At 35.1% G+C, this 22,149-nt stretch overlaps 2 protein-coding genes across 2 annotated transcripts; one reads left to right on the top strand and one right to left on the bottom strand.

The window, feature by feature from the left end:
- Positions 1–1,860: 1,860 nt before the first annotated feature.
- Positions 1,861–14,155, top strand: LOC114314143 (transcription factor BIM2). The gene is made up of 10 exons (XM_028260594.2): positions 1,861–2,104; positions 2,231–2,623; positions 6,470–6,847; positions 6,936–7,050; positions 11,721–11,790; positions 11,895–11,987; positions 12,742–13,070; positions 13,388–13,520; positions 13,640–13,743; positions 13,892–14,155. Coding segments are annotated over exons 2-10 (1,260 nt in total). The 5' UTR covers positions 1,861–2,104; positions 2,231–2,586; the 3' UTR covers positions 13,893–14,155.
- Positions 14,156–15,612: 1,457 nt separating this feature from the next.
- LOC114314141 (rhamnogalacturonan I rhamnosyltransferase 1) lies at positions 15,613–21,489 on the bottom strand. Its single transcript, XM_028260593.2, has 8 exons — positions 20,467–21,489; positions 19,009–19,076; positions 18,800–18,888; positions 18,499–18,664; positions 18,122–18,411; positions 17,831–18,035; positions 17,578–17,735; positions 15,613–16,511 (listed from the first exon to the last, which is right to left on the bottom strand). The coding sequence occupies exons 1-8, from the start codon at positions 20,723–20,725 to the stop codon at positions 16,259–16,261; spliced, it is 1,488 nt and encodes a 495-aa protein (XP_028116394.2). The 5' UTR covers positions 20,726–21,489; the 3' UTR covers positions 15,613–16,258.
- Between the last annotated feature and the right edge of the window lie 660 nt (positions 21,490–22,149).

The following is a 22,149-nucleotide window of genomic DNA, read 5'->3' as shown; positions in this document are numbered from 1 at the left end:
GTCTAACTGGGCGATCAACTAGTGTAAATTTTTCAAATTTTGAAACAAACTTTTCCAAGGAAGTGGTCGATAGGGGGATAACCAGCCGGTCATCTGGTGCTCAGGCATCCTCCACTAGCCACATGTAAAGTTGACTTTTAACTAACTTGTCAAAAAGAAAGGTGATATGATTAAAAAATATTAAAAAATCATAAAGTTGATTTTTAATTAACTTGCTACAATAGGCCTAAATTGGATTAAAATAAAAGTGTTGCAATTATGATTTGAATGTGATATTTTTTTTATTGACTTTTTAACTTTTTTTTTTTTTTTGTGTGTGACTATTTTAACTTAAAAAATTCATGCTAAACATAACCTTAAAAAACTACATAAATTGTTAAGCCAATTAGTACTTTTTTTTTTTTTTAATCTTCCTTCAAACGTGCTATTAAATGTTTGAGAAAAATATTAAAAAAATCTTGAAAGTAAAATGTGAGAGGTTAAAGATATACTAATATGAATATTATAGAGGCTAAAAATGATTATGGCTAGAATAATAATATTATTAATTGGGATCTTCAAAGACAAAATATTAAAAATAAATAAATAAATAAAAGATTTTGTTAATAAGTGTTTCACGATAAAAATAAAAGACAATATTTAAATAATGTAATTTTTTTTTATTAAATTCAATATATTTTTACTGAAATCAATCAGTGTGTTTAATTTGAGTTTTTTTGATTAAGTTTTTTAAAAATTGAGTTTTTTGGTTTTCGTATTTTTTTTTTGTTTTTAGTGAATATTTTTAAAATTTTAAACATTTTTTTTTACTTTTTTAAATGCACCTTACTTAGATGTATCTAAAAAGTAAAAAATTTGTAAAAAAATATTTTAAAAAATTAATAAATACATAAAAATATAAAAAAATGTACTAAATTCTTTTTTTTTTGTATTTTTGGTATTTAGTGAATTTTTAAAAGATTTTTTTTACAATTTTTTTACTTTTTAGGTATATTTATGTTAGGTGTGTTTAAAAAGTAAAAAAATTACTTAAAATATTTTAAAAAATCAATAAAAACAAAAAATATAAAAAATAAAAAATTAGAATTTTTTGAAAAATATTTTTAAAAAAATAAAACCAAGCTAAATATATTTTTATAATATTTTTACATATCTTTGAAAGCCCTTTTACATACTTCTAAACCTTAAACAATGTCCATTGGACAGTTGTCAGCAGTTTACCATAAATAAAATATAAGAGCATGAGAGCTTCCGCATCAAGATCACCAAAATAATAAAAATTAAAATATAGAGGTATTGTTCATCAAATTCTCCCTCTATTAGTCTCAGTAAATTTTTTCTAAATTAACATTTTTTTAGATTTGTTACAGTACCTCAACAATTTCGTTGAGACATTGCTCATTCGTCATATTATTTTTTATTATATTTTCTGTAGGAAAATTGAGAAGGAAAGAAGGAAAAATGCTGAAAATTAGCCTAATCGGTCGACCCGCCGATTGACCGGTCAACAAGAAATTTTTTTTTTTGGTATTTTGTAAGAATTGTTTGGATAGCCTCATCAATTTAATAAAAAAAAGAAAGAATAACAAATATAATAACAAATTAATATTTTAATAAAATTGAGTTAGAATAGAAAATTTGATATAATAAATACTAAAAAAGTGACTAATTAAAATAAAAAAAATAAATTTTAAATTAAATTAGTCTAAAAATTTAAAGAGCTTGATGCGGATGCTCTTGCCCAACAAACAACACAGAGCCGGTAGAGAGAGATTTTTAACGCCGTAAGCTGGGCTGCAACGACGTTTCCCAAACGGCGTTTCTGGATAACGGGAAAACCAAACACAAAAAAGAAAATTCGAATAAACAAAATCGAACTCTCAATAAAATGATCCATGAACGAGAGAGAGAGAGAGAGAGAGAGAGAGAGAGAGAGTTTGTAGAATTTGAAGGAAATTCTGCAACATTTGGTCCTGTGAGAGCTACTATATATACATCTTCAAGTATCTTTGGATCGATTCCTTCTTTTTCACTTTGACATTCCAGTTTTCTGAGGAGTATGAGAGTTGAATTGCTCAAAACTTGGTCGTAATTCAGATCGAAGGTATTCATAGTTTAGATCTCTGTTCCTTCCATCTTCATTCTCTGCATCCGACAATTTTTATTATTTTTTATGAGTCGTTTGTATTAAATTATGAATAATTCAAAATTTTTGGTTATGTTTTTGCAGAAATTTGAGCCAACGAAGTTGAATTGCCTGTGCACAGATTTTCTCGGAAATCACAGGATTTAACTTTCTCGGGAAACATTCAAGAAGGTTAACCACTGCATGTTTTCATAATTCGCTTCCGTAACTGAAGAATTTCGATTGATTTGGGTATAGAAACTTCGTGTTTGGATAGAAGAAGTGAAGATGAGCCTAAAACTTCTCTCAGAAGTTTCCTCTCTCTCTCTACATGACATCGGATCTGAGAACTAGAAGCGTTTTTAATTTGCATTTTGAGTTGTGAAATTCAAACAATTCAGAACTTGGGAGTGGTTGATTCTCTGGAAACTGAGAGTACTCGAAAATCGCTCCACCTCCGGATGGAGTTTCCTCAACCCCGTCCCCTTGGAACCCAAGGTAATTTATAAATGCAAATGATACTGATATATGCATACAAATTACAATTTATCCATTATCAGGTATGAAAGAGAATTGATATATGTTACAATTTATTGTAATGTATGTGTGTGTATATATATATATATCTCTCCTTTTGCAGGAAAGGTGTCAACACATGACTTTCTTTCACTGTGGGCCAATTTGAGAACATAAAAGTTACTTTAACATATTTTGAGTCAGATTATTTTCTTATTTATTACATATTTTTTTTATAAAAAATTAATCTTTAACTAATTTTTCAAAAAGATCCAAGACCTCCAGCTAAATATGTATTTTTCATTCATGTTAGGCTGTAAAATTATGTTTGGCTCGTGAATTTAGATAGATTTTTTTTTTTTTTCATTTCGTTTGACTTTTACTTTATATTTTAAAAATTTTACTTAAATTTATTATTTAAACGCATCATAAAAGGAAAGCAAATGAGAACAATCCAAGAATGATTGTGACTCTTTTTTTGGAATTTTTATAATTTTTTTTAGATCTCAATTATTGATGGTGTGAGTTTCACACATATATAAATAGATTTTATACGTGCATCAATAATTAAAATTCAAAAGAGATTATAGAGATCTTCACAAAAAAAAAAAAAAAAAAAATCTCAATCATTTTTCGAGAACAATCTGCTGATTTTTGTATGCATGTTCTGTGTTGGAAATATCTATACCACTGAGTATCTAATATTGATTAATGCTGTAAATATTAAATTTATCATTGAATTAGTGCAATGGACTACACTTTTCATATGTTGTATCAATTCATAAAAGACATAATTTAGTACAAAAATGTTTAAGAACATTAAAAATAGAATTCTAACAAGAACTCTACTTATGTGGTAGTGGACTCTATTCATGAATGATTTGGTGTATGTGTCTTGTTTTTTTTTTTTTTTTTTTTTTTTTTTTTTCTTCATGTCACATTATTAGAGTCATTGTTAGAGTTCTAAATTTAGAGTTATGAATCATTGCTCAATATATAAAAATTTGATCATAAATATTACGTTATCAATTAACGGAACTATCCCATTTTGTAAATATACATGTATATATATGGCCTGTTTTGTCAATTAAGTTAAAAGTCAATTTGTTAGTTTTTTGATTTTTTTTTTAATCACATTATCTCTTTATTTTTTTTTCTTTTTTTTTTAAAAGTAAAAAAAAAAACTTTTAACCTACTTATTAAAGTAGACATATATATATATATATATATATATATATATATATATATATATATATATTTACGATGTTGATTGAAACATATCATACAATACTTCAATAATAATTAGTCATGGGCAAATTACACGTTTAGACTGTAGTTGTTTGTGTCATTTTAGTTTCTACAGTTTTAATTGGCTTAATTTGACTCTTAATTTTAAATTTTGCATCAATTTGGTTTAATTAATAACATCTTTAGGGTTTTTTATGGAAAATTATCAGTGAGTTAGTTGTGATTAAATCGCTGAATTGATCAAATTTATGACTTTGAGCCTAAAAGCATGACACATGTCGCTTATGTGCACATTTGCTATAAAAAATATTAACAATTGGAATCAACTAGACTAATTTGAGACAATTGAAAAATCAAAATAAAAATTATATGAATCAAAATGACACAATGATCAAAATAGAGACTAATATCTAATTTGCCCATTAGTCATCATCAATTAACGTACCCTATTTGAATCATATGGATCTGGACCATGTGTTTGGATGGGCCATGTGTTTGGATAGGTTGACAATGCCAAACAGAAAAGAGAGAGGGATTGGGGCTTAGGACCGTAACGTTACACTAAATTTTTACTCTAGGACCATCAAGGTTGGTGTGTGGCATTTTGGGATGGCTTTATTTGTTTTTTTTTTTGGGGTGGGACCAGCAGTAGTTAACACGACACACATCATCATAATCCCTATGCGAGTATGCATGCATCGTATTCAAATTTCCCAAATTAGAGTCCAGCAGAGGCACGTGATCATGAGATAGTTTTAGGATACCTCAGGACCTATTTTGGTAAAGATAGGTCCTTAGTTGTTGTCGCCTTGTGTCTAAACATTTTACAAGGTTAGATGGATCCTCTACACTCTACTGTAGAGTATTCCTCAGTTCTTATTGTTGAAGGCTTCAATTTTTTAAAATTTTAATAAGATAGGACTTGTACGGGGAGCAAATATTCTGGCAAGTCCGTACTCCTTTCTTCCGAGCTCCGTTTCTGTCCGATCACCTGCGAGCAAATAACGGTGAGCTACCCGGCGGTGTGTGGCCGGAAAAACCCTCCGATGATCAAGTTAGCACACACCTTAGGATAGAGAGAGAGGGGAGTGTTTGAGTGTAAGAATTCCTTACAAAGTGTCCGTCCCGCGTATGGGGGGCGCAGACATGCTTATATACCCTCTGCGCCCCATATCCACTCCTAGTCATCTCCTGACACGTGGCTCCGCTATCCCATCTGTCAGCATAAACCTTGCTGAACAACACCTAATCTCAACTGCCTACCTTCTCAACTGGAGCTCGGCAGCCGAGCTGCCCTATCCACGGCCGTGCTGTGCTTCATACCCAAGCACTTCACTAGCTAAGTCCAAGGAGGACCGGGCTAGGCAGCATCTCGGCAAAACCTAACCCGGGGCACCTCCTGTGGTCGGCCTTCCTGCCGATCAAATGATTACCTCGGCTGGCCACGCCTTTTCGGGCGCCGGTCACTCAGCTTGACAGGCTCCACCATCGCCTAATCAAGCAGCTCGGTCCAACCGAGCACTGCCTTGCCGAGCAGCTTCTTTACGGTTTGGGGCGGCACATACTAGGCCCAACTCCTGCCCGGCCCAAGTTCTGGCAGCCCATCTCCGGGCGGATCGCCGGTCATCTCGGCCCCATACACCATTAGGCTCTCAACTTGCTCGGCCGTTACCTCGGCCCAATTCCAGATCATAAATCTCCCTCTCAGGACCTTATTATAATGTTTGGCTTAAGATTTTAAAAAATTCTTAAATTGTTACTGCTATTGGTGTTTAAGTTAGACAATGAGATACGTGCAATGTGTGGCCCCTCACAATTCTTCACAATTGCTCTAGCATCTGAGTTAAGCGGGCTTACTTAAGGAACCGGACATGATTCATCATTCGGCTTGGACTTTGGAGTTTTAGATTCGTATGAAGGAAAGGGAAACAATTATTTGATGTAGAATGTTTATAGTGATAGGATATTAATCAGTCACATGGAACACATTGTATTAAATTATTGTGAGTGTGTCATGTCAAATAGTAAATATTAAATATGGTGAGAAAATTTAGTCATCTTAGCATATGATTATTTGGAAATTTTAAATGTCCTCCACTTTTAAGTGTTAGGCGGGTATAGTAGTGCAAGAAACTCCTATTAAATCGGAGTTACCTATTAAACAATGTTTAAAATGAACAAAAATTCTGAAATCACTCTTTATATATATCTATGGAAGTTTCTTCAATTTCTCTGAATTTTTTGGTTTTATTTCAAATTAGTTAAAGAATTAGGTATGAAAGTGACTAATTTCGAAATACTGTCGTCATACTTCTCCGATCTGATCTGAACTCCCATCTAGTAACTATGTTTTGCTCATAATACACTTAAAGATGCCTCGTCTAAAATTGCTGGTTCTGAAAAAATAAGGGGGGGGGGGGGAAACTACCTCCATTTGAGTTTCACCGATTACTATAATCATCCCATTTTTAAAAAAAAAGTAAATTAATAATTTTAAGTTAAATTTTCTATTGAAAACACCATATTATTCTGATCATCCAGGTTTTTTATTTTTATTTTTATATATATTTAAAAAAACAGGTAATTACCTTAAAACACATGACTTCTTGCAACCACTGGAGGGGAAGAATGGTGGCAAGGAAGAAAACACAGTTGAGATCACAACAGCGGGGAAGCCTCCACCACCATCTCTGCCTCCTTCAGGTGAGCAGCTGATTCTTCCCGGGGGAATAGGGACTCACAGTATGAGCCACATTTCTTATTTTAACCAAAGGGTTCCAAAGCCAGAAGGGGACATACTGGTTGTGGCTCAGACAAGTAGTACAGAGGGAAATGAAGAAAACTCAAACTGCAGTTCTTACACCGGAAGTGATTTCACACTCCGGGAAGAATCTGCATTGAAGAAGGGAAAGACGAGGAAGGAGAATATTGCCGGAGGCCGACAAGTTACAACAAGAGGTAAGAAGAATATGTTCTATATATAATGGAATTCCTGCTTTTCTACTTCCCTATCTTCCAGGAACTCAAAAGTTACTAGTTTTAACAGGTGATGATTTGATGGTGAAAGTGGTGGGTGGGAAGAGCACTGATCAGAAGCCTAACAACCCACGATCAAAACACTCAGCAACAGAGCAGCGTAGGAGGTGCAAAATCAATGACAGGCATGTTAAACCAAACCCAACTCAGAAATTTCCTAAATCAATTTCATTGTGGTTTTTTGGTTCAATTTCATCATTAGTGCCTTCCAAGTCTTCAACTTTGTTGTATTATGATATCTGCTTTAGCTTTGGTATTGCATTTGGATTCCATATTTTGAGTTAAAAAATAGTCCCCCCTTTGCATGGGATTTCAACTAATAGGTTTATTCTTGGGATTCTTGGGATAAAGTTGCTTAGACTTAAAAAGAGGGGACATTCTGTTTGCCAAATAAAAGAAAAGGAAAAACTCAGCAACCATGTTAGTTTAGGGTGGCCTATTGTGAGTGCTTCGAAATAGACCCAGCTCCTCAAACTTCTTTCCACTCCTACACTGAGGGAGTTGAGTGTAGAGAGAAATTTTGGAGTGTATTTAGAATCTCCCCTAGTTGTTGGGGCAATGTTTTGGTGAATAGATAGAAATTAAATTGCAGCTATTCACATAAAATTGTTATGACAAGATTTGAGATGCTTCTGTTTACACCACGGTTTTATCTCCTTGCACACTTTTTAAAATACTTTTTTGTCACAATCTTATCCCTTTGTAGAATTATATACTAATATAATTTCTATTTACATTGGTGACTCTTTCTTCCCATCACCCATTACCACCCTTCAATTCCACCAACCACCACCACCCAGTCCATCATCATTTCTCCTCCAGCAACCATTGTCACCCTCTTCCCTTTCACTCATCCTCTCCATTCCTTCTATAACTCTTAACAAATTCATAGAGAATGTCAAAAAAAAAAAAAAACTCATAGTTAAAATGTATCTGATAATTGTACCTGGCTTTAACAGCCATGTGTAAGGGAGATTTTCCATAATTGTTGAGATAAAGACAAACTTCCAAATTAGCTTCGATCAACAATTGAGCTACTTCTTTTTGACCATTCTCCACTACAAGGTGCAGTGGAGTCTTCTTCTCTTTGTTTTCGTCTCTCAATAGATACTTAGGTGTCGTTTGGCAAACTTGGCTTTTTGGTTTTTTTGACTTTTTTAGCCTGGGACTTTTTTGTTCATTTGGTTTTTTTGTTTGGATTTTTTGACTTTTTTGCATTGGAATGACAAAATTGCCCTCCATTTGAAATGATATTTTTTTGACTTTTTGTTTGTATATGGGTCAATTTAGTAATTTTGCATCAAAAGTTAAGTGTTTTGTCATTTTGTGATTTTGTGGCCTTTTTTTGTCCTTATGTGCTTATTTAGTGCCAGCTCAAAAACCAAACCAAGGCTTAAAATCTCCATTTGAAAGATAAACAAGCAAATTTACTGTTGATAGTTTTTCGCCATTAGTGGCCAAATGAAAGGGGAGGTCACCCTTTAATTATTCAATTGGACGAGATCATTAGGATTGTTATAAAAAATGCAAGAAACTAATCATTCATGGCCTTCCTTTGCAACAATGTGCAGAATAGAGTTTAAGTGGGTGAAAACTTGGGCCAGTACTCATAAAGTAGCAATCTTGTTGCAACTCATAAAGGCCGGCCAAATTGCCTCTAGTTAAACTGTAAGAATTTATGTAATTTATGTATTATTGATTGATATCTGATTGATGTTGATTACAATTCCTATACAATCTATATATAGAAGAAAATGTGGTAGTAGGTGTAGTGGAGGTGATAGTGGGTTAGGTGAAGTGGAGTGTGTGGTGAAGTGGAGTGTGTAGTGGAGTAGGTGAAGGTAAAGATGGGAAATTCTAACAGCCCCCCGCAAACTCAAGGAGGATAGAAACTAACCAACTTGAGTTTGGAGAGAGGAACAAAACAAGAAAATACATAAAAATAAAAAAGGATAGGAGACACTGTATGGTCGTGTCAGACCGTTGTAGAAGACAGTTTATGGGGTCATGTCGGACCGTTGTAGAAGACAGTTTATTGGGTCATGTCGGACCGTTTGTAGAAGACAGTTTATGGGGTCATGTCGGACCGTTGTAGAAGACAATGTTGTGACAGTTTACGGAGTCTTGCTGGACCCTTGTAGAAACTAACCGGAATCAATGTCGGGACAGTTTACAAAGTCTTGTCGGACCCTTGTAGAAACTAACCGGAATCTATGTCGGGACAGTTTACAGAGTCTTGTCGGACCCATAAAGGAGCTAACCGGAATCAATGTCGGGACAGTTTACAGAGTCTTGTCGGACCCTTGTAGAAACTAACCGGAATCAATGTCGGGACAGTTTACAGAGTCTTGTCGGACCCTTAAAAAGTCGCATCCTCAAAATGTGTGCCCAATCTTTCAAAAGGCGTGCCATCAAAAGGCGTGCCCAATCCATAAAAAGGCGTGCCATCAAAAGGCGTGCCCAATTCATCAAAAGGCGTGTCCACTTTGTCAAAAGATGTGCCATGAAAAGGCGTGCCAGTTTGTCGGGCGGCAAGAGGCGCGCGATACGCGTGGCTGCCTCGGCTATTTATCCAAGACGAAGGCTGAGGCTGAGGCATACCATTCTGAAACCTCTGAAACCAACCCTTTGCTGAAAAAAACTCTACCTCTGCGGAGAGAGAAACTGTGGAACACTTTGTTGCCATTCTGTCACCAACCCTTCCGAAACACTTAGCAACCCAAAAACATGGCCTCTTCTTCCCGTCCAGCTACCCAGAACCTGCTCACGCTCTTTCCAGAACTGAACGAGCCCACAAGAGAAATAACTGGTGCGGTGGCCAGTGAACCTCAACCAAACACCTCTGGTTTTGCTCCATTGAACTTTCCGATGCGGTCGGTGGAGCAAAAAATGGCGGTGCAAACTGATATTGAGGCTAATCAGTATACTCTGAAGTCATGCGTGGAAACCATGACGGCGGTCACAAATTTGTCGAACCGGCTGCAGAGTAGGACAAATGAGGTGCAGCATTTAAATTCCCAGCTGGCTCTGCTCCAACGCATGTATAAGGATGCGCGAGCAGAGATAAGCGTGCTAAGGGCAGAAAACAAGGAGCTGAAGCGGAAGGCCACCGTGATGTTCCGATTTGGAGGGCCGCCATATGCGGCAGTGGAGGAGCAGGGAGTAAATGTGCTCGGTGGCGTGGGAAGCACGGAGGCAGTACCGTCAAGGGCCGCCCATGACGGAGGCAAGAAGAAGAGACCTGCAGCAGAGTAGAGAAGGGAAAAGAAAAATCCCACTGTGGGTGTGGTTGTGTTGTTTGTGGGTTTTTTGTTTTTTTTTTTTTTTTTTGTTTTGTTTTGTTTTGTTTTGTTTTTTTTTTTTTTTTTTTTTTTTGGGGTAAAATGGTGATCGGGGTGAGGCCCGATATGAATAAAATGAGTTGTGGCCCACGGTTTGTAAAAAATTGTAATTTTTTTTTTTTTTTTTTTTTTTAATATAAGATAATGTCACATGGGTGAGTAAAAGAAAAAAAAAAAAAGGAATGAAAAGAGGGGGACAAAAGTTAAGTTTTATAATAAAAAAAGAAAAGTTTGGGCGGTGGATGAAAGTAAAACAATAAATAAATAAATAAAAGGAAAAGAAAGAAAAAAAGAGAAGACTCTGGGACAAAAGTTAAGTTTTATAATAAAAAAAGAAAATTTTGGGCGGTGGATGGAAGCAAAACAATAAATAAATAAATAAAAAGTAAAGAAAAGAAAGAAAAGAAGAGAAGACTCTTCTGGTGGAGGGTGAAGCCGATGGAAACTCAGAGTCTTTCATTAAGATTCCCGAGTTCACAAAGCTATTCATCAATGGAAATTTTGTCGATTCCATTTCAGGAAAAACATTTGAGAGTGTAGACCCAAGAAGAGGAGAAGTGAGACACAGAATTTCAGATCTCAACAGATCAGAGATCGCAGATTCCCACCGGCACGGCTCGAGCTCATCGGAGACGGGACAGGACCAGCGAGCGTGACCTTGTCGGTTGAAGCGGCTATCGATCCAAACTCAACGACGGACGGCAAAGGAGCAGCGACACTAGAACAATGGTGGTTGCAGTGGTGCCAGGGATGGCGGCGACGGCGACGATGCAATGGGATGGAAGAGGGGAGAGAGAGAGAGAATGGTGGGTTTGAAGTGGGGGTCTCTAGGACTCAGCTGCTTGTGAGTGGGAAGAAGAGTACTAGGTGTAAAGAGAGAAGAAGCCACTGATCGGATGCTTCTACTCTGTTTTCTAGAAGGCCATGACCAATTGGTTTCTTGCACATTTTTTTTAAATTTTTTTTATAACAGCCCTAATGATCTCGTCCAATTGAAGAATTAAAAGGGTGACCTCCCCTTCCATTTGGCTGCAAGTGCCATAAAATTGTCAAAAGTAAATTTGTTTGTTTCTTATGCAAATGGAGATTTTAAACACTTGTTGAGAGAAGAAAACGAAGAGAAGAAGACTCCACTGCACCTTTTAGTGGAGAATAGTCTCAAAGAAGTAGCTCGCTTGTTAATCCAAGTTGATACAGAAGTTTCTCTTTATCTCAATAATGATGTAAAGTCTCCCTTACACATGGCTGTTAAAGTTGGGTATAATTATCATCTATACATTTTAACTGTGTTTTCTATTTTTTATTTTATTTTAATTTTTAAGTAGCTCACTTCAAGACCGGGACAACCCTTGGTCTTAAAGTGATATGTTTTAATGAGTACATAAATTCCAAAACTTTCCGATGAATAGTTGCCAACATTTTAAGATATTGAAATTTGAAAGTTGTTAAAGCAGATTTCAGATGTTGAAAGACGTCATTCCTCATAGTGATCAAAAGAGAGATAAAGCATCCTTCTTATTGGAGGTACATGGATGCCTTCAGATATTACTTGTCCAATTTGTCTCTTCTAATGAAAATAATCTCTAAACGTCAAAATACAGTGATGGAAAATTTGAATCCCTATGTAGGTTACGGAGTACATTCAATATCTGCAAGAGAAAGTGCACAAGTATGAGGGATCATACCAGGGATGGAATCAAGAACCAGAATTGATGCCATGGGTAAGTCCTATACTTCGAGTTTTGTCATTTTTTTGCATGTTTTGTGCGGCCAAGTTATTGGAAAAGGGATAAGTTTGCGTTACATAGCTGAAAGGCAAAAAAAAAAAAAAGGCCTAAAATTTTTACTAACATGTATCAAATTATTGATCTAATGGTTGGGGTGTTCCTTGTAAGTGGCCATGGACTAAAAGGGAGGTGACTTAAGGAAAGTATATGACTGAAGTGTGGCCCTAGAGTAGAAAATTATTTGTGTAGCCTCATTGAGGGTAGATGCGGACACGGGACACAGATAGGACACAATATTGACATGCCAACATAGCAGGGACATTTTTTGTGCATCTAAGCTATGGATGTGCCCTCAAGTTTACGAAGCATCTCCATTTCTAATTTTATTTTTTAAAAAGTAATACGAAATGCTTGGACACGTGTCCAACAAGTGCCAAGGAATGTCCATCACAAACTCGACATCTCCTTAGGAGTGTCAGTGGTTCTTTGGTGTAGTGTAACTCAGTAGGTGACAAATGCTTAATTTGGTTCAATTCTGCATGTGCAGTAGGCACACATCATGGCCTGGGATAGTGGCAATGAATTAGACTAAGGAAATGTGAGCATCATTGCATATGTTCACTATACATATAAATCACAATTGATTGAGAACAATTCCATTTAATCTAATCCATGTTGCAGTGTCATATGCAGATAGCTAATCACTCTTTTAACTTGATTAATGACTCTTTCTCATGTGTTCAAGCAGAGAAACAATCACAAGCCCATAGAAGCTTTTGTTGATCAGTCTCAAGCCACAGATAGTGGCTCTGGTCCAGCATTAATGCTTGCTGCTAACTTTGAGGAGAACAACATCAATATCTTCCCTACCAATCCAAGGAATGGACAGAATACAAAAGAATATAAAATGAAAGCAATCGATCAGAACTCCGAATTCACAAATATGGCAGTGCCTAATGTGCCCTTGCAGAGCAGATCATGTGCAGTGGATTGTGCTGTTACGAGCAAAAAGCAAAAGGAACTGGAAATGTCTATTGAAAGTGGTACAATTAGCATCTCAAGTGTATACTCTCAACGGTGAATATTTGTGTTCCCATGTATTCCTTTAATTTATGCATGTTCTCGGGCTAACAATGGATATCTTGTGCATTTCGACAACTTAAAAGAAGGGTATGAAAGAAATTATGAGTTCGGTTCACGGTGTGTTGTCAAAGTACTCACCCTTCAGAGTACTTTGGACAATCTTAGTTTAGCTCATGTTGTTGCATGTTTTATTCTCAATTATTCGATTCTCTTTTTCATTCTTTGTTAACGGAAGAGTCATGCTGGGATTACTCTGTGTTATTGAAGCCTTTTTCTTGAACTGACAAGTTTTAAGGATATGTTGTGAACAGGTTGTTAAATACTCTAAGACAGACACTCCAGAATTCTGGAGTAGATTTGTCGCAGGCCAGCATTTCGGTGCAAATTGATCTCGAGAAGCCACCACTACATAGTGGATTCACTGCTTCAACGTCTGCTGTGAAGGTACTTGGACTTCCTTTTCCGAGACTCCAATGTTCTTTATTTAAGTTTTACATTATATTGATTTTTTAAAGCTTTGACAAAATAAAACTACGTAATTAAGAGCAAGTTTCTTGTGTCAGGAGGATAATGAGATTCCTTCAAGAAATGCAGTGATAGCACATTCTAGAGGTGCAAGCAGAGGGGAGTCCTCCGATCGAACCCTAAAGAGGCTCAAGCCAAGATAGTATGACATTTCAATGATAATTATTATTTTTTTTGTTTTCTCTATTGTCTGATTTATTATTATTATTATTATTATTATTATTATTATTATTATTATTATTGGGATTCCTTTTGTTTTTTCATTGGAATTTTATTGACGTGTTGTCCAGGTTTACAAACTACCCAGTTGAGAGACCAGGACCCATTATTTTTACATCTAGTGTTCTCTCCAGACTGTTCGGATGCACATATTTTCCTAGCAACCAAACACCTATTTTTTATTTGTATTTGTTTGTCATTACCAGTATAGAAGTTTCCATTATGACATTGAGAAGCTTCTTTTTTTTTTTCGAACATTCTTTCTCCTTGTTTGGTGGTTATGTAAGAATTTTATTTGGATTGGATTTGTGTTTTCAATAATTCTTGAGCAGCAACACGTTTTCACTTGCACACACCATTTCGAAGAATTTCACTATTGGTATAAAGACAAATTGACTTTTATTTACAAATTTTATTTGTTTACTTATTTATTTATATCTGGGTCATGCAATGTATATAAGAAATTGTAAAAATGTGGTGGAACTAACTCATAATGCTATTCTTACATAAATTTCATACAAACAAATATGGCAAGAATGATTTGACAATATCATTTTAATAAATAAATGTCATTTTTATAGATAATTTATTTTGAAGTGAATGATTTATATTGAATCTCATCATTATGTTTAAAATTTTATATAAATTTTTTGTTTATATATATCATTACTCTTCATGGAATTGTAAAAAGGTAAAAATTATAGAAAACCAAATTTAGCCCCCAGAAAAAAGACGGTTGGAGGAAGGCTGGAGATATTTATTTAATTTATTAAAGGATTTGAATTCTATAGAGTTCAAATGATTCATTAAAAATTTAGATAAATTACAAATACACTTTTTAAAATTTACTTAAAATACTAATCATCTCTTATGATTTTAAAAATTACATCATGCTCCTTAAAATTTCTATTCACATAACAAATAACTCATCTTATTAATCAACCATTAAATCAATTAATAATTTTTAATAAAATCAACTATATTTCAATTAATAGTTAAGATAATTTCATTGTTGTATGAGAAGATAGTTAAAATTTTTATTTTTTCTATCAACTCTACTGAATGACAAATTCTGATAAGAAATATTTGTAATTTCCAGAACCACAGAAAACAATTTGTATTTTAAGCAAACCTTAAAAGGTGCATCTGTAAATTACCCCAATAATTTATGATCCCCTCCACTGTTGTTTTATCTAAAAAATATAACAATGAAAATGTTGATGTTTGACATTATCCTCCAACGAAGGCCATTTCAATTCTAACACGGATTAAGTCTGCGGATTTATCGGCGAGGCGAAGAGATTTGTTGTTAGGAAGTTTTGGAGAAAGTGAATCAGTTATTCATGAACGCAAAGGTCATCTGAGTTTGTCTGACGCAGAGCTGGTGATGGAACTAGTGATATTGATCTTAGTCCGTCGATAGTAAATAAAACTGAGTGATTTCATAAATAAAACTAATAAATTTTTTCATTAATCATGATAGTGGTTACATTAACATCAAACCATTCTCTCATTTTTAGAGACATTACATCTAACCAACTACTGTCCTCATTAGTTAATATAATATAAGGAATTCCTCTTCTAATAGTGAAATCTGGTTATAGTGAAATCTGGTTAGAATTTAACAAAGTTTGGATTTCTATACAAATTAAAATTTTATCTAATAGTAAATAGAATAACATTATTTTAACCTCAAGATGTGCCCTTGTAAAAAAATAAAATGAGGTAGCACCATAAGGAATACATCTATTTGCGGCAGCCATAAGCACATTCATGAAATAACCTTGACGAATCAATAGAATGATTGGAAATTTGTCATATAGCCCAAGCATATTCTACAAAAGATTTTGATCCCTATACACACAATTCAATAAATAAACCACTTAACAAACATCCCATTGAAGCCCAACTATTGATATGGTTGAGAGAGCCCACAACATGCCCTATGTGTCTATTGGTCATATAAACATGCTTTGACTAGGTCTTCAATCAAAGGTAGGTAGGTATACCCATATAAAAATATAGCAAAAACATAAAAATGGAAGGACCATGGACTAATCTTCCAAGAACCCACATTTCCAGATTAGCCGAATCTATAATTGCGAGAAGAAGTCTAAGAACACATTAAACCAATCAAAGAATCGGATCCAATTCTATGATTGGTTTCCATGTTCCTAGAAGAACTGTTGCAACCCTCTTTGTGTACACACTGCAGTTTGAGTCGATCAATATCTCACCCTGCAATGGCAAGGCAGCTTCTATACATGAATTTGTTTATTGGAATATATGAAGAGACATTGATGTACCTTCCACCATGATCTTTTCAAGATTTGCTGGCTCAGAACAAAATCCATCTCTGGCAAAATGTCTGTCAAGAACTGCTATCTCTAAATCTGGAGGATATATTGATCAAATGCAACCACCAACCTCCTAAAAGTTCATGCACTATTCAACAACAGTTCATCTGATGGTTGTTGCAGACACTCCTCGGGGTTGGCATAGAAATAATCCTCCTCTTTAGGTCTGTCGGGAATTACTAACCTTCTAGTAGGGTTTCCCATGCGATCTGCGTGAACTTCCTTTACGGCAGATGAGAATTCATCCCAACTTAGTGCCCCACTATTGTATTGGTCTATCAGATCAACTAAAAGCTTTCTGTCCAATAGAATTGTCTTCTTGAACCCTACGTATCTGAAAAGCATTGCAACACAAAGCTAACTCAGTTCAGACAAAGTGCTCTATCTAAATGAATAAATATCCACAGGACTATAACATTAAAGGTTATTAACTAAGAACCCAGAAATACTAAAGATCAACGAAAACAAGAAATGAAAAAATTAGAACTAACAATCTTTAACCAAAATGACACAAACCTTCCAAAGTCTATCAATCTATCTACTAAGGCTATGTTTGGATCATCGATTTGGGTAAAAATTTGGAAAGAGAAAAAAAAAAAAGTGGATGAAATGTGAAAGAAATATAATTACATTTCACTCACCTTTTTTCTTTATGTGGCTCATTATGGACCTTTCACTTTCCTTTTTCCTTATGTGGCTCATTGTGGACCTTTCACTTTCAAACAAAATACCACTAAAGATGAATTTATTTACAATAATGACATTGCCACATCATTGTTATCAAGTTTTTTATATGAATTTTATGTATATTTAGAATTTTCCTTTCCAAATTCCTACCCAAATCTATGATCCAGATACAACCTAAATGAATTTTTTTATTGCTTTTAAGTCCTACTGAATAAACTAAACTTCAACTAAATAAAGTTCAATAGTCCGAGTTTGACAGTGATATAAATAGGATTCTATTTGGTTTGTGCCTCGCTGGTTTAATGAACCTGGTGAAGATTATCAATAAATCTATCTGATATATGAACTGAACTTCACCTAAATAAAGCTCAATAGTAAAAGTTTCAGAGTGATATTTTAAATGGATTCTACTTGGTTTGTGGGTGATGTTACATACTACCAGTAAGTGTGGGTACACACGTAGTGTGTATGAAGCAGTTAGATCAGAAAAGGGTTATTTAGGGTATAGGAAAATGGAGACAAAGCTTCAAAGGGCTGTGTGATTTATACAATAGTATAGATTAACTTCTGAAAGATTCTACAGGAAATATTGAGTCAAGCTCAATTTATAGTTCCAGATTCCTTTTTGCCAAACAATACTAATAGGATACTCAACAGTCGCAATATATTATTTGCCATATGCAATTAAGAACAAGATTGATGAGCAGCAATACCTGCGGTGGCCTTCAACAACTTTGGCCATGTTTCCATCATATGTAGGAACAAAAATATCACTCTCCAAGGAAACAAGATAATCCAATGCCGCCATCTGTGATGAATGATTCTGGAAAAACCTAAGGTCTGATGGCTCCAACAGTGTCTCCTTCCTCACCTATTACAACAGACCCAAAATCAACCAATAAAGACACAAAAAACAGAAAATCAGGTACAAAGCTCGAGGAGTTTACTTCAGCTTCATTTACTCACCAATTTTGGATACGCCGCTGCAAGACTAGCCATTCTCCTTTTTCCACCATAGATTTCTCCAGCTGCAATGTAAATCTGGATATTATGATCAATATCTAGTGCCTTTAAAGCAAGCGCAGTTTCCTCAGGTGTCAAAGGGCATAAACCATCTTTCCTCTTCAAGTCGGAGTTTACAATTTTCTCTTTCCACCATGGATAAGCATATCTGCCAAGATAAAGAAGTTAGCAACAGGATAGAGGATGAGAATTCATTTCCGGACAACCTTGTCGTGCACAAAGAAATACACTCACCTCATTCTTGTCAACTCGTCTACCTCCTCACTGTTGCAGCCCTGAGTACAGCCAGAAAACGCTAACATGTCCATTTCATATCTGAGATGAAGTACTAGGAAAGGCCCTTGTTGCCTTAGAAGCTTGATAACCCTTCTACCCAACTCCTCTATCTGAGATGTGAATCTGAGAGCACTGTAATTTACTCGGCAACGCAGTTTCTGAATCTCAGCTGGCTGGCCATTATTGGCAAGCCGAGCATCAGTTCTATTCAAATGCACAACTTTGTATTTCTGTATCAGAGGAAGAATCTGCATGCAATAAATGAATAAAATGATACTTAGTAAACGAGTCTGAATGAAGTAAAAGAAATTGTAACGAAACAATAAGATACCAACCTGCTCATGATAGTAGGAAATGTCAGACCAACTAATGGGCGGCATGGTATGGATTATTCCTAGCTCAACTCTCCTCTTGAGCCTAGGAGGTAGCTCTTTCAATATCCGAACCTCATCTCTCAAGGATGAAATAAAATGATCAACATCAAATATGTCTTGAAACTCACTGTCATATCAAGTAAAAAGCATTGATTTTTAACATAAAGAAAAAAAAAATTTTGCAATTAGGCATTTTTTAAACTTAAGAAGCCAAGAAGCTAAGAGGTTTCAGGTGTATTACGGGAAGTGTCAATTTACACACCTGGGATCAGCCCAGAAAGAAGTTTTATCTAGCTCGGGAACTATAAGTGTAACATTTAAATATCTTGCAATTGCAACCATATCGCATATCTGCACAGCAGATAAAGAAAAATATTAATTAAACATTATACATACCAAAAGCAACTAAATGTTCATACAAAGCAGAAGAAATGACAAGCCTATGCTTAATCCACCTAACAAGCCACTCACCGCTGCCCTCATTTGATTAAGCCCTCCATTGCATGAAACCATCAGGTACCCATTGTTCTTATAAACCCCTATAGACAACAAAACAAATTCAGATTGAATAGAAAGATTGGATATTGGAATGTTGTTCAGAGAGAAAAATATTGCAAAAAGAATATCAGTAGTTAAGCAAAGTTGTTGGCATACGCATAAACAATACAAAATGTATAAGATTTAATGCCACTATTATTAGAAAGGAAAAGAATTGGGGGGAAAATAGAATAGGAGACAGTGAAAGGCAAGTACAGAAGAATCATGTGATAACTAACAGAAACAAACCATTTGAAGATAAGATATACGTTTCAACATGACTGGACTATAATTCACTGATCTTTTCAGCTTCCTTGTAGACTATGAAAGAGCTAAAGCAAAAAAAGTGCATGCCACATCATGTTTTAACAAAGAACCAAAAAAACTTCAATGGGAGAGAGAGGAGTAATAGAACTGTGCAGTCATACAAGAACTAGGTGGCATTGGAGATACCAGATTTTTAAAACACAAAAACCTGAAAAAACTGCTGCAATTCAAGATTTGGAAGAAAAAAAAACTCTAGTAATAATAGAACCCTGCAGCCATGCAATAACTGGGGGCATCATCGGGAAATGGATTTTCAAAACACAAAAAGCTCAAAAAAACTTCTCTAATTTCAAGATTTAGAAAAAATTCTCATTACCCAGCATTGTACTTCTAACTTACTAAGAGCATCTCCAATCTAACATCAGATGTTTCATCAAATTTATTTGATGAAAAGCGCAAAATGAGGCGCTCCAACCCTTTCACCAAATTCATATCAAATAGAGGCAAAACCAAAGCTTTCATCAAATGAAGGGAGCCATTCATCTTTCATCAAATTTAAATTTACCATTGGGCTGCTGGACATCCTCCCGGATGTCCACCAAGAGTGATTTTGACAGCTTTTTTGTTCATGTCCAGACATCCTCCTGGACAATCGAAGATGTGAAAAAATCTAATGAAAATTCTAGTTTTAGCATTGGAGTGAACGGTATCAAATCAAATTTTTCATCAAAATTTTACTCAAATTTGATGAAATTTTTTATTCACGGTTGGAGATGGTCTAAGCACAGATAACACTGCAAGAGCAAACATGATTTCTAGAAAACATGGGTTCTTCTACAAAGCCATCAGAGCTATGATAGATACATACATGGCTAAGTAATTTTAGTAAACTCTTAACAAATTTACCTCCACATATACTCACAATTGGGTATATATATATATAGTTAATTAGAACAAAAACTATTAATTAACATCATAAAATTAAAAACATAGCACCAAAAAAAAAAAAAAAACCCATATAATGTTTCTCCAATCTGAAGAAAGAACAGAAATAAATTATTATTATTATTTTTTTGGATAAGATTAGAAAGAACATAAAAATAGTTATATGAATAGCAAACTCACTCTTGGGTGGAAGAGCTCTTGCAGGAAGTGAATTCGATAATTTGAGGTCCAAAGCAGGTGAATCGTGAGAGAAACAAGAAGGCCAACCTTTCAAAACCCTAGGTCCCCACATCTCCCCCAATGCCGTCAACTGCACCAAACAAGTCCACAACAACACCGACGTCGTAGCTCTGATCATCCACAGCTTCATTCGAGGCCTCGAAACCATCGAACTCTTCAGCTTCGCCACTCTGCTCTCTCCCACCTTCTTCAACCCCATCACCACTCTCTCTCCTCACTCTTCTATCTCGATCCCCTCTCTCCCATCCATTCACACCCCAAGAACCCTAATTACAGACTCGAAGCGATTCAATTTGGATCAAAATCTACAAAACCGCCTCGATTCCAATCAATGCGAGATCAAAAACAAAAACGCCCTAAACTAACACCAAATCCATCAAAAATACTGAAAGTTTCGAGATCCAGAATTGCTAAAAATGGAAACGAAACCAAACGCGCTCTCGAATTCAATTCAAACCTTACCAAAAATTACCATAAAAAAGGAAACATTACATTTGCCTTTTCTCGAAGATTCCTTCCACAAATAGCGCACAAAAAACTCCAGCTGTCTCATACATTACCAGTAATGTTCAATCTTCATCGATCAAGCCAAGTACTGATCGCGAAAGTATTCAATTTTAATCAACATATATAGCAAACAAAATTGGAGAAGATTGTTCGATTTGTGAACCGATTCGAGTCGAAAATGACCGAAACTGTTCGGAGATCTGATAAATTTTCCGGCAGAAAGTGAAGGAGTCGCCGGACTTTGACGGCTCCGGCGGCCGTCGGTGGCGAGAGAGATTACAGAGAGGGGAGAGAGAGATGAGAGAACACGGAGTTGTGCGGAGTAGCAGGAAAGAGAATAGTCGTACATTCACTCGATCGCTTCTTCTCGACCGTGGTCTAGTTAGATAGCCATATTCTTCTGTACGACGCTCCACGCCACTACCGTGTTTTTGGCATTTCCTTCATTTAGGCCTTGTTTGGGAAAGGGAATTTTTTAGCTAAAAAGACATTTTATAAATTGTTAAATTATTTTTTACTTTTCTGCACATTTAAAAAAAAAAAAACTTTAAAAATCACTAAAAAATCAATTTCTAAACACCCCCCTTATTTTTGTTAAATTACACTCACCTCTCTTAAAATTTGAAAAAAATATAATTAATTTCACAATTTTGACATAGTTATATTAATCTTTTTTTTAGTATGGTTAAAATGACATAAATTAATGTCAATAGTGAACAAGTACTGAAATAAATAAAGATAAATATATGTTTTACTGAAAAAGAGATGACGACATCGTTTTTCATATGTATGACTAATAAATTATTGTTGAAAAATTGGCTAAATGTTATGTGAATTAAAACTTCAGGAAAGTTTTATAAGGACCTTGCTGGAGACCCCCACCACCCCACCTCCACGTGGGGATGTGAGAGGAAGGCTAACAAAAAAAAATATTTTGCACCAATCAAAAAACAGTGGGGGTGGTGGGGGTCACCCCCACTGGGGATCCAAGCCATTTTCCTTAATATAATTATGTCAAAAATATATGACTAATTATAATTTTTTTAAAACATAATTTTTTTTTTTTTGTGATTTACCTTTTTTTGTGTGGTTAAATTTGAATATTTAAATTTTTTT

This window comes from Camellia sinensis, chromosome 4 (genome assembly GCF_055761805.1).
Source record: "Camellia sinensis isolate YWXY chromosome 4, ASM5576180v1, whole genome shotgun sequence".
NCBI lineage: Eukaryota > Viridiplantae > Streptophyta > Magnoliopsida > Ericales > Theaceae > Camellia > Camellia sinensis.
Note: the sequence above shows the minus strand (reverse complement) of the source record. Positions and strands in the feature narration are given on the sequence as shown.